General features: G+C 35.0%; 1 protein-coding gene across 1 annotated transcript in view; it reads right to left on the bottom strand.

Moving 5' to 3' along the window:
• The window catches only part of LOC128250047 (dynein axonemal heavy chain 6-like), a 16218-nt gene that overhangs the window by 2145 nt on the left and 1274 nt on the right, over positions 1-12799 (bottom strand). The window contains exons 2-15 of the mRNA XM_052974715.1: positions 12517-12689; positions 11351-11531; positions 10650-10829; positions 9790-9896; positions 8921-9047; positions 7744-7890; positions 6852-6986; positions 5227-5417; positions 4346-4439; positions 3598-3838; positions 2714-2814; positions 1959-2060; positions 1653-1767; positions 712-833 (exon numbers count right to left, since the gene is read on the bottom strand). Of these exons, the coding sequence (XP_052830675.1) occupies positions 712-833; positions 1653-1767; positions 1959-2060; positions 2714-2814; positions 3598-3838; positions 4346-4439; positions 5227-5417; positions 6852-6986; positions 7744-7890; positions 8921-9047; positions 9790-9896; positions 10650-10829; positions 11351-11531; positions 12517-12689 (2016 nt within the window). The remainder of the gene's footprint in view (positions 1-711; positions 834-1652; positions 1768-1958; positions 2061-2713; positions 2815-3597; positions 3839-4345; positions 4440-5226; positions 5418-6851; positions 6987-7743; positions 7891-8920; positions 9048-9789; positions 9897-10649; positions 10830-11350; positions 11532-12516; positions 12690-12799) is intronic.

The following is a 12799-nucleotide window of genomic DNA, read 5'->3' as shown; positions in this document are numbered from 1 at the left end:
ATATATATATATATATATATATATATATATATAGAGAGAGAGAGAGAGAGAGAGAGAGAGAGAAATATATAAATATGGAAGTTTAAGAAAATATAAAATTATGATTAATGATGATAATGAAGAACCATGAGGTGCTGCTACTGCTCTGTTTGATCATCTGAAAAGTGATTCAGTAAACAGAGCACCTAGTACACATTGTAAAGTGGTTGGCTGTAAGAAGGGCATCCAGCTGTAGAAACAATACTAAAGCAGACACTGGAGCATGATGCAGTCCTGAGACCCATCAGATCCTGTCAAACTATCCAACTCATGCCAGCATGAGACAAGGACATTAAATGAGGAAGATGATGACGAAGATGATGATGATGATGATGATGATGGACACTATTTCATTTTGTTTTAAAATAACTTAAATGACTGTTATAAGACAACTTAATGATTGGTTTCAAATTTTGGCACAAGGCCAGCAATTTCAGGAGAGAGGATAAGTCAAGTACTTCTTTTGCCGATCCCAGTGCTCAACTGATACTTCTTTTGTTGACCCTGAACAGATGAAAGGAAAAAATCAACCCTGGTGGCATTTGAACTTGGAACTTCAAATCAGAAGAAATGCTGCTAAACATTTTATCTGGCATGGTAATGATTCTGACAGCCAGCCACCTTAAGATAACTTAATATTAATTGAAACAAACAGCTTAGAAATTACTTTACCTGGAATGCAACATTTGCATTTTCATGCAACCCAAATATTTCAGGGTGGTCTATTTGGGGCAATTCTTCAATGTAACTAAGATGTTCCTCCAAGGTTTTATAAGTTGGACTATAATAGATACCTAGCAATGAGAAAACAAATTGCATGCATTAACACTGTAGATTATTTTGAATGTAAATATTTTATAATTAGGTTAATTAACTAGTATTTCAACTTAATTCTTGTTGCTATGACTTAAGATTCCACATGCAGACCATGGGTTCACATTCTCAAGAAAGCAGAGGGAACCATGCTTCATATTCAAACATGGTACCAATTTTTTTTACTTCTACATCCAAGGCAGGGGTTCTCAATTGGGGTCCACATGACCTGTGGGGGTTCATACAAGATTTTGCAATAAATTGGTTACACTCCTTAATTCTATTTATGTATACTTCTATACATATAAATATATATGTGTATACCTCTATAAATATTTATGTATGTGTGTGTATGTATATATAGACACTCTGATCTCCAAGCTATGCACTCTGTGGAGTAACATTACTCTACAGATCCTTTGGAGGACCCCTCCCACCAATTTTAGTTTATCCAAAATTCATGACCATTGAGAAGGAAAGGCACAAAAACTAAATTAAAGATAACTTGTTCGGCATTTTTTTACCAACCTCAGTTTTATGATGACTGAATGCTGGATCCAGCGCATTGCTGTGCCAGTACCTGTAATTCTAGCATCCAGTTCAGCTTCCTGCTTTCCATTATTCATGAATGTGATCCTAAGGTACTTAAAGCTTCTTCATTTGCCTCAGTGATGTTCTACTAACATGCAGAAAGACTGAGACACTGGACATAGAATATTTTGCTTTGTTTAAAGATGAACTAAACTTACTTTAATTCTGTTGGTTGTTTAATATTTTATAAAAGGGATTAGAAAATATACCTGATGAAGAATATCTATAGTCTTCTTGTAATATTTTAGGATTAAAGAAATTATTTAAGATTGTTCTTAGACATCTCTGATCCCAGCTGTTTGTCACTCGACCTCCATAGGTAATCTACAAAAATTAAAATGTTATACAAATAGGATAAACAGAAAGAAGGAATACTGTTTTTAAATATGTAAAAAATTTAAGGTATGTTTCCTTTTTGAAACTAGCAGTGTTATCATACAATTAAATAGTCACATTGTATTGATAGGAATTCAAGTTTGAAGTTCAGAGAAAAGAAAATCCTGATGTTCACTTACATCACCAATAACGTAATTAAGTGCCTCCCAGGGAATGCCATCAGTGCAAAATATCTTCAGCTTGTTCAAAGCACATTCTCGGTCACTGTCTGAGAATTCATACTTGAAAAGAAAAAAAAAAAAATACAAAACAAATGTAAAGCTATTCTTTTATTTATTTCAGTCATTTGACTGCGGCCATGCTGTAGCACTGCCCTTAGTTGAGCAAATCAATCCCAGGACTTATTCTTTGTAGGCCTCTGAGGTTTTATTCTCATGCTCTTTGTTCATGTACTTCTCAAGATTTTTACTCACTATTTCCAGAGCTCTGACAATTATTAGTACTACTACCACTTTTTTCATCAGCCACAACTGCTTAACCTTCCAAACTAACCTGTCATATCTCTCGACTTTTCTTTCTTCCTTATCGCAAACCTTGTTGTCAGCTGGACATGCTATATCTATGATCCAGCATCATTTGCTGTTATTCTCAATTAAGACTATGTCTGGCTTCCTATTCTCTATCTCATGGTCGCACCGAATCATAAAATCCCTTAGGATCTTTGCATTATCATTTTCAATGATGCCTTCGGGTTTATGTTCGTACCACTTTTCTGCTCTGTCAAGTCCATACTTGTTGCAAAGTGTCCAATGGACAATCCTTGCTATGTTGTCATGACGTCTCTTATATACTTATGAAACAAACAAGGAAAAAAGACACCCAGATGTGGAAAAAAATTATGATAATGATTAAAAAGAATTGTTTTAAAACTTACCTTTATGTTCCAACCCAAAGGACCAAACTTTTTTCTCTCCTGAATAACAGCATGGAAAAAGCAAAGTCCAAAAACCATTTTTTGCCATTTTTCAGAAAGAACTGGGATGAAAAGTAAGCAAAAGAATGTTTTTTTTTATAAGGTGAGAAATCTAATTTCGTAAAGTATGCAGGAAGAAATCTAAAATACTCATAATTACTTAGATCAAATGTAAGAGTTAGGAGTCATCATTGTCATCTTTGTTATTATATAACTAGCTGGCCTGTACCATCAAAAATCATGGCTAATTGTAGTATTTTATATATGAATATGGATGGTAAATCAAATTAATACACTGAAAAAACATTGGGTAAAAATTTCTTAATATAAATAAATTTTTCCATGCAGTCCTCTTCTTTCTAATTTCTCTGATCATTTAACGTCCGCTTTCCATGCTGGCATGGGTTGGACAGTTTGACTGGAGACTGGCAAGCCAGGAGGCTGCGCCAGGCTCCAGTCTGATTTGGCAAGGTTTCTACAGCTAGATGCCCTTCCTAATGCCAACCACTCCGAGAGTGTAGTGGGTGCTTTTTACATGCCACTGGCATGAGGGCCAGTCAGGCAGCACTGGCATCGACCATGCTTGAATGGTACTTTTAACGTGCCACCAGCATGTGTTTACAGTCAATTGACAATCAATGTCGGTTTGTTTGTGTTCCCATAACTTAACGGCTCAGTAAAAGATTCTGATAGAATAAGTACCAGACTTTAAAAGAATTTAAAAAAACAATCATTAGTACCGGGGTCAAATCCTTCATAGCTGCAGTCTGATGACTGGAAAAAGTAAAAAAGTAAAAAAAAAAAAAACTAAATGTAAAAAGTAAAAATATAAAAATATTTCTTACTGTGATCTTCAAAAAATGCTAAACTAATTTCTCCAAAAGCTCTTCGGATATTTGCCTTGATTCCTTTCGGAGGTTCATTGGTAACTTTGATGCTGTTCTGTAATACACTAATTGGAAAATGTTTTGAAGGCTTGGAACTCAGGAAAAGCCTGAAATCATCATGTATTTGTTCCGGTTCATCTGTAAGTGCCTTGAGAGTTTCCTCCATTGAAGGCATCCAAGAAGCAGCTAGATGACAATTCTAAAAGGAATATTTATTGAGAGAGGAAACTTTTGAGATATATTTTGAAATAGTCTGAGAAATAAATTATAGAAACCAACCTGTTTTTATCCAGAGTCTATAACAATACTTTCGAGTATGAACAGAAAGTAGGATGTTTGTTCAGAGTAAGAGGGTACAAGTTTACAAAGGCGAAAATGATAATGTCTACAGAGGCAGGATATTTTCTGCCAATACAAATCGAATTTTTCATGCCAAAATTCACAACCATAAAAGATAGGTCAACTTATACACCAAGATGACGTTAGAGGACTCAAAATTCCAAGTAAAATGCAACAGGATTTAGAAAGATAGTGATAACGTGTGAATGTCAACACTATATACCATGTTGACTTGTATGCGGGAAAATACTGTGAATCTGTTATGATTTGAAACAATGAAATAATGTAAAATCTTCAGCTTTCTTTTCGTTGTTTCATGCAAAATATTTTCTAAGGAAAAAAGAACAATAAAAATAAATTTACTTACCTGAAGGAAAACCCAATCACCTGTTTTAGTGGCTTCCTTAATTAATGCTTCAGCAAGTGGACCTTGGGCCTGACCAAGAGAAATAGCTGAAATTCTAGAAAGGAATAAGAGAAAATGAATGTTAACAAACTTATTTTTTTCTACAACCTTTTTGCAGATATGATTGTATTCTTAAAAGCTGATCAACTCTCATTCAAAGAGTTTAAAAATTGAGTCATGCTTACTGAGTCATTTTACTGAGATGAACAATGTGCTCTGCATATTAGAACTCAATGCTTGTAGTTGGATTTAGACAATAAGCTAAAAGCACTGACTTGTGGTTTAAATTTCTCTTTAATTATTTGATTAACTGTTTTCCTTGTTCTAATACGACATGTGTTGCATGAGTTGTGCAGGACTTCTGAGAACAGAGAAAGAGCAGCATGATTAAGGCTTCTCTTGAACAGCATCTTTGGTAAGTGCTTTCTAGTATTGCCTCAGACTGACCAATGCCTTGTGGGTGAATTTGCTTGGTGAAAACTGTGTGGAAGCCTGTTGTAAATATGTGTGTGCATGTGCATCTATATATTAATGTATGTGTGTTTATGTGCATCTGTCTCTCTCTCTCTCTCTCTCTCTCTCTCTCTCTCTCTCTCTCTCTCTCTCTCTCTCTCTCTCTCTCTCTCTCTCTCTCTCTCTCTCTCTCTCTCTCTCTGTGCATGCCTTCCCCTTTGCTTGAGAATGGTATCAGTTTTGTTTACACCCCCGTAACCTTGTGCCAGATTTAAAGATAAGTACAGGGTCAATTTGTTCAACTAAACCCTTCAGGGTAGTACCTCAGCATAAGTCAAAAGTAGTGTATTTCGACAGAAATATAGTAACAAAAGGGTAAACTATTATACCTGTCTGAATAATTCTTTTCCTTGGCAAATCTCATTAAAGAGTTCATAGGATCTGATCCAGTACTAAGAACAAAAACAAGTGGAATTTCTTTCTTCATGTCATTGTAGATAGTTTGTAAATCAACTGCACGGCTCTCCACATATTCTTGACCCAAATTCTCACAAACAAATTCTGTGACGGCTAAAACAGTCTGAAATATAGAGGTGGATGTTGGCCTTTTAGCATTCAGATTACTCTGTGAAATGTAATGCTTATTAATCCATATTTTTGAATTAATCATGCATTATCTGGTAGCTAAGAGATTTCAGGGATATAATTCTTTATTTTTAAAAATACATTGTAGGGTAGGTGTGAGAGGTCAGATCAGGCCAGTTTGAATATAACACAGGTAGAATAATTGGGTGGATTTGGTTGGCTTAAATGCTGAAAGGTTTAAAAAAGATAAACATTTTGTTTCAATAACGAGTTTTAATTATATTCATTTGCATCCATGTCCATCACCTGCTAGACCAGTCAGGCTAAATTCTCTTTTGGCATATTCTTCAGATATTATACTTCTACTTCTTTGCACCAGCTCACTCTGATTGTAAGATCAATATCTTGACACTATTACTTCCATAGGGCTGCACTTCAAATCCTACCGATAATATTGACTTACATCCATAGACAGAATATATTATTCTTTTCTACTGTAGGCACAAGGCTCGAAATTTCAGGGGAGGGGGCAGTCGATTAAATCAACCCCAGTACGCAACTGGTACTTAATTTATCGATCCTGAAAGTATGAAAGGCAAAGTCGACCTCGGCAGAATTTGAACTCAGAACATAAAGACAGACAAAATACGGCTAAGCAGTTTGCCTGGTGTGAGGGGACAAACACGGACAGACAAAGGGATTAAGTCGATTACATCGACCCCAGTGCATAACTGGTACTTAATTTATTGACCCCGAAAGGATGAAAGGCAAAGTCGACCTCGGCGGAATTTGAACTCAGAACGTAACGGCAGACGAAATACAGCTAAGCATTTCACCCGGCGTGCTAACGTTTCTGCCAGCTCACCGCCTTACTAACCATTTATATTATGTATAATGTAAGCAATTGATAAAAATGAACCTAGATTATAGCAATCTAAATATCATACTTAAAACAGACATATTGTTGAAAGCCTAGTAAACTGCGGTATTTGTCTTGAGATTGCATTTCTTACAGATGCCTCTACTGCTGCAGGATGATTTTCATCTGTTACTGATATGTTTCTGTGTTTTTTAACACTACATGTATATGAGATGCTATCTCAAGACAAATACTGCAGTTTATTAGGCTTTCAGTGATGTGTCTATTTTAAGTATGCTACACAGATTGATATTTTGAAACAATACTGTTTCTGTCACTCATGATAAGCCTACATTATTTTCATTTTAACTAATTGTAAATAGATAACATTGTTATTTCATGGGGGTGTGAGTAGCATATAAAAAAGCAACAACAAAAAGCACAAATCTTCAAAGACACATGCTTCAATATTTTATAAGCAAATAAAATTTGCAAAAAAAGAAAAAAAAAAACCAACCTGCAAGGAAGATTGTTATATATAAAATTTGTGGCAAGAAATGTAATTGTTACCTTTTCTTCACAAAAGGCTTTGATGAATAACAGTTTCTGAAAACTGGACAAATCTTTCTGCCATTCTTTGGATGGTGAAGACTGGTTGTTTAGATTTAAATCTGTCTGGTCTTTTATCTCTGGATTTGCATGTATCTAAATTAAATGAAAATGAAACGAATGAAATATAAAGGAAAACAATACAGTGAAATTTGATTATTGATTTAATGTCTACTTTTCTGTGCTCATATGGATTGAATGAAATTTGTTGAGGTAGTTTTTTTTGTACAGCTGGATACCTTTCCTGTTGCTAACCCTCATCTTTTTCCATATATGCTAATATTCCCCCATGACAAGAAATGTTTTCATGGAAGATCAAATAAATGTCTGAAGATGTTGATTATGTTAGTATATTTTTTATATGCTTACTTGTTATTTTACAGTTGATAAGTTGATGTGGTTAACTACGACATGAAGAAATTTACTTTGAACTGAATAGTCTTTATCTTATACATTTCTAATTAACACCTACATTAATTTTAATACATTCAAATCAAAAATCAAAATCAAAAGCAAATGAAAATCAAAACCAAAATGGAAATTTTAGTTGTGGCCGATGCCAGTGCCGCCTGACTGGCACCTGATTCCTCTGCTGTCTTGTGGCCACACCCAGCAATAGGAAAAGCTTTGGGAATAAACCCCAAGGAAAAATTAGGAGTCAGAGCCCCCGATGCAGTTTGGTATTGTCTACAAGCTCATTCTGGCAACTCCTGCAACAACATTGCTTTTCATTCTTTCGCGGTTGATGAAGTAAATACCAGTTGAGCACTGGGGTCAATTTATTCAACTTACCCTCGCCTTTGAACTTGCTGGCCTTGTGCCAAAATTTGAAACTTAGTATATCTTCACTTACTTGTGTGTCTCCGAGGTTCACCCATACAGGATAATGGGTGATATCTTGTACAAGAGTGGAGAATATTTGAAAATTATTGCTTAATTCTACTGCAGCATTCCATGTGTTTTGATTCAGCAAATCTACAGGGAATTCATTTTGAAAGTTCTAAAACAGAAATTGTAAATAATAAAGAAATTAGCTTTAAAAGCTGGAGCAAGACTTCATTTGTAGATGTATAAGTTATATTTCTCTTCTCAAACTGGTAAATAAAATAGAAGCAATTTTCCAAAAAAAATGTGTTCTATGCTGGAAGTTAGATGACATGTTGCATCAACCTGAGTATAGATGCAACTACATCTAACTCATAAAACTCTGCATAATATGATTTATGCTGTTAGTTGTATGGTAGTATAATAATCAGGGCCAAATTTAGACTTAGTGGGGCCCCTGAGCCAATAGGTTTTGGGGGTCCCCCATGATTTTGCTAATTCAATACATAAGATATCAAGGCAAGGAGATAGACTCTCTTTCTCTTTCTCTCTCTCTCTCTCTCTCTCTCTCTCTCACACACACACACACACACACACACACACACTTGAAGACATGCACATGCACATGCACACATATAAGCTGAAAAGTTCCTGGCTTTGGGTAAAAGAAAATACAGGAGGATCAGTTAATTATGATTTTATTCAATGTGTTCCCCTCTCAGATTCACACACACTTATTGCAGTGGTCCTTCAGTTTTTCTAAACCTTGCAAAAGAACTTGGAAGGTTGAGCCTCCAAGCAGGCCTTTCATGCAATACCCTTAAAGCCAGGAACTTTTCAGTACCCCCTCATATATACATGATGGGCTTCTTTCAGTATCTGCATACCAACTTCACCCAAAGGCTTTGGTCAGCCCTCAGATCCAAACAACAGCATCAGAATGCTGTTTTCACTTGTTTTTAGTTGGTTGCTATCAGCATTAATTTTTACAATCATTTGGTTCCTTTGGCTTTCCAAATCTGATCTTTCAAGACGTACAACATCACTAGAGAAATTAAATCATTTCAATAATGTTTTAACATGGCAGAAGACACTTGCTCAAAGTGCCACACTGAGGTTGAACCCTGAACCATGTGGTTGGGAAGCACACTTCTTACCATGCAGCAATATTAAAAAAAAAAAAGGAAAAAGTTTTTAACAATCACCTCATTCATGACTGGAGCACCTCGTAAGAAATAATTCCATTCTTCATTTGTAAGTTTGCCTTCGTGTTTCAGTATTCCAATGCACAAAATGAAAGAAAATACGAGCTTATGGTTTTCAAATAAAGCCCTGAAAAAAGTGAGATGAGAGAAAAACAAAGTCAGGATTCCAAAGTTTTCAATATATTCTTGTCTTTCATTCTTTTATTTGTTTCAATCATTTGACTACAGCCATGCTGGAACACCACCTTGAGGGGTTTTAGTTGAGCAAATCGACTCCAAGACTTATTTTATGAAGACTAGCACTTATTCTATTGGTCTTCTTTTGCTGCACTGCTAAGTTATGGAGATGTAAACACACCACTACCAGTCATCAAGCAGTGACAGGGGACAAACACAGACATAAAAACACACACACACACACACACACACACACACATATATATATACACACACACATATGCACACATACAAACATACACATGTATGTGTGTGTATGTGTGTGTGTGTGTATAAATTAGGGTCCCAAAAATGCCAGCTGTGCTAGAAATAGGAGTCAACACTCCAAAGCCACAAATTTCTCACTATAAATGAACACACATGGTCAATGCAGCAAATATAAGAAAAATAGCTCATAGAAGTTTTCACACAGTTTTTGCCTACCAAACTCACTCCTGCTATAGCCTGGGATATAGTAGAAGACATTTGCTCATGGTGCTGCACAGTGGAACTGATAGGAACTGAACCCAAAACCACATTGCCGCAAAATGAGCTTCTTAACTACACAGCCATATTTTTTATGGAATTTTCTGACATTAAGAATATGAAAAATAAATGATTACAAAACACAATGCCAAAAAGGAAAACTTTACCTAGATACATTTTTATAAATGAATTTTGTAGTTTCACAGATAAGCATTTGTATTCGTTTTTGCAAGTCTTCTGCTCTCTTGGTGTTTTTGATGGTGAGATTGAATAACTATTGAAAAATATATAAATAAATGCAAGCTATGAGATATATTAACAATGTATCGATTGTATAATCAAGAAAACTGTTTATTAATTAGTTTGGAGTTCATAATTTTTACTAAAAGACAGCAATTATTAAAGTCTATACTGTTCAGAAAATTTTTATAAATTCTAATTGTAATATATTTTTATCAAACCATGTTTTTAGATTTGTGAATCAATCATGAAACTATTTTCTATTCACTGCAGTACAATTATTTTACACTGCAAACTAGTCTTTTAATGACCCTGTTTATACTTCAGTATAATTACTTGAAGCTGATTGACTTTGTTTCTTCATAACTTTTAAGAAAATGGGTATTGTTAATGAAAGTCTTTAAATACTTTTAAGATGGTGTGGATTATAATCATATTGGAATTTAATGTGAAAAGGGGTGGCGATATTTCATGACCCAGGCAGGTTGTCTTTCTGCTAGTAATTCATAATGATTTAGATTTTGTAAGGACTTCATATGGTTTTATCAAATGAAGATACTTGGGGCTTATGAAAGGAAAGCTTTATATTACTCAGAATGTATGAAAAAAGAAAGGCTTAACTAAAAGTCTGAAAACAAGCATCTGAGTTTTGGGAGAAAGTTATGAAAATGCTTTGGACAAGCAAAGGGTCAAGAAAAGAAAATTTAGATTAAATATTTTAATCACTACAGAGAAATTAATTTTACATGAAAATGTATAAATTATTAGCAGTTAAATTTTTGCTTACTTGTTTGAAATATTTTAATGAAAATTGATACATAGGATCAATTTCAGCCATATCTGCCACAACAAAATATATGATTGACCCCCTGGTAGCAACTGGCCGGTATTTCTCTCGAGCAGTAGATATATTTTGTTCTGTTTGCTCGGCTTCTTTTAAACGCTCTTTTATAACCTTTGATGTGATCTGAAAGACAAAATATTAATTAAATATATTGTGAAGAATAGCAATATCAGTTTTGTTGCTGTTTAGATTATTGGTGTCTTGTATTTATCATTTATTTATTAATTCTTATTTTATTGAAGTTGGTTTGATGAAAGGAAATGTTCACCCAGGGCTGAATTAAACTTGGAACAAAGAAAGACAAAAAAAAATAATAAAGTACAAGTAAAGCATTTAGTTTTGCACTTTATTATTTCATAGTCTCAAAGTGGTAAGCTGACAGAATCATTAGTAAGTGGAATGAAATGCTCAGTAGCATCTCATCCATCTTTATATTCATCATCATCATCATCATCGTTTAACGTTCGGTTTCCATGCTAGCATGGGTTGGACGATTTGACTGAGGACTGGCAAGCCAGAAGGCTGCACCAGGCTCCAATCTGATCTGGCAGAGTTTCTACAGCTGGATGCCCTTGGTGATGATGATTAAGTACCACTTTAGAACTTTCTAGAAAAACGGTGAATTTGTAACAATTAAACCAAACCTTGGACGAATTCAAGGTGTTAATCAATTCTTCGTTGTCCAAAATATTTCCTTCAGATTCAAACAACAGCTTCAGAATGCGGTTTTCACTTGCTTTCAGTTGGTTGTTATCAGCATTAATTCTCACAATCAGTTGGTTTCTCTGGTTTTCCAAATCTGGTCTTTCAAGACGTACAACATCACTAAAAAAATCAAACCATTTCAATAATGTTTTAACCTGAGCTGAATGATTAAAGTCTCTCTTTTTCCTTTTTTTACAATTTCAAGTCAACAAAATTAATTCCTTTTTTTTTTTACTTTTATTCTTTTACTTGTTATGGTCATTTGACTGTGGCCATGCTGGAGCACACCTTTAAAGGGTTTTAGTTGAAGAAATTGACCCCAGGACTTACTCTTTGTAAGTCTAGTTCTTATTCTATTGGTCTCTTTCACCGAAACACTAAGTTATGGGGATGTAAACATACCAACATTGGTTGTCAAGTGATGGTAGAGGCAGGAACAAGCACAGACACACACACACACAAATACACACACACACGCACACACACATACATATACACATATATACACAACAGGCTTCTTTCATTTTCTGTATACCAAATCCACTCACAAGGCTTTGGTCAGCCCGAGGCTATAGTAGAAGACACTTGCCCAAGGTGCAAAAGAGTGGGACTCGAACTTGCAACCATGTGGTTTGGAAGGTAGCTTCTTACCATACAGCCACACCTGATGATAAAAGGAATGTTATAATAGGTGTGGACATTGCTGTGCTGGTCAGCAGCTTGGTTTTGGGTTCAGCTATATATATGACAGGCTTCTTTCAGTTTCTGTCTATCTAATCCATTCACAAAGCTTTGGTTGGCCCAGGACAATTGTAGAAGATACTTGTCCAAGGTGCCGCACAACAGGACTGAACCCAAGACCACATGGATAGGAAACAAGCTTCTTAACCACACAGCCACACACACACATATATGCATCTACATGCACGCATATGTGTCATGTATGTGCGTGTGTGTTATGAGAACACAAAATACTGAGAAATTAACACACAAAGAGAATACAATGACAAAATAAATGCTTAAATAAAATCTAAAATATCATCTTCAGCGTGGCATGCTGAAGATATAATAGACTAGGGGAACAAAAAAAAAAAAAAAGACTCACCTTAAAATTTGATTTTCAAGTCCTGATTTAGTTACCATAAAGTTAATAATTGTCACTTTAGTACACACATCAGGCAGATACTGAGGATTTGGGATTTTTGTGGTTAAATATAAATGGAAATTCATATCAAACTGGATATCACTGTCACCAATTCTAATCACAAGCTGACCACCCTGGAAAAGATCATTTCATAATCTACATTGAAACTAGTTTTACTTTCTCAGAACGGTAACAAATCTAAGCAAAAAAGTGAATTAGCAAGAATTTAACCTTCACTTTTGGC

The sequence above is a fragment of the Octopus bimaculoides genome, chromosome 19, assembly GCF_001194135.2.
Source record: "Octopus bimaculoides isolate UCB-OBI-ISO-001 chromosome 19, ASM119413v2, whole genome shotgun sequence".
In the NCBI taxonomy this organism is placed as follows: domain Eukaryota; kingdom Metazoa; phylum Mollusca; class Cephalopoda; order Octopoda; family Octopodidae; genus Octopus; species Octopus bimaculoides.
Note: the sequence above shows the minus strand (reverse complement) of the source record. Positions and strands in the feature narration are given on the sequence as shown.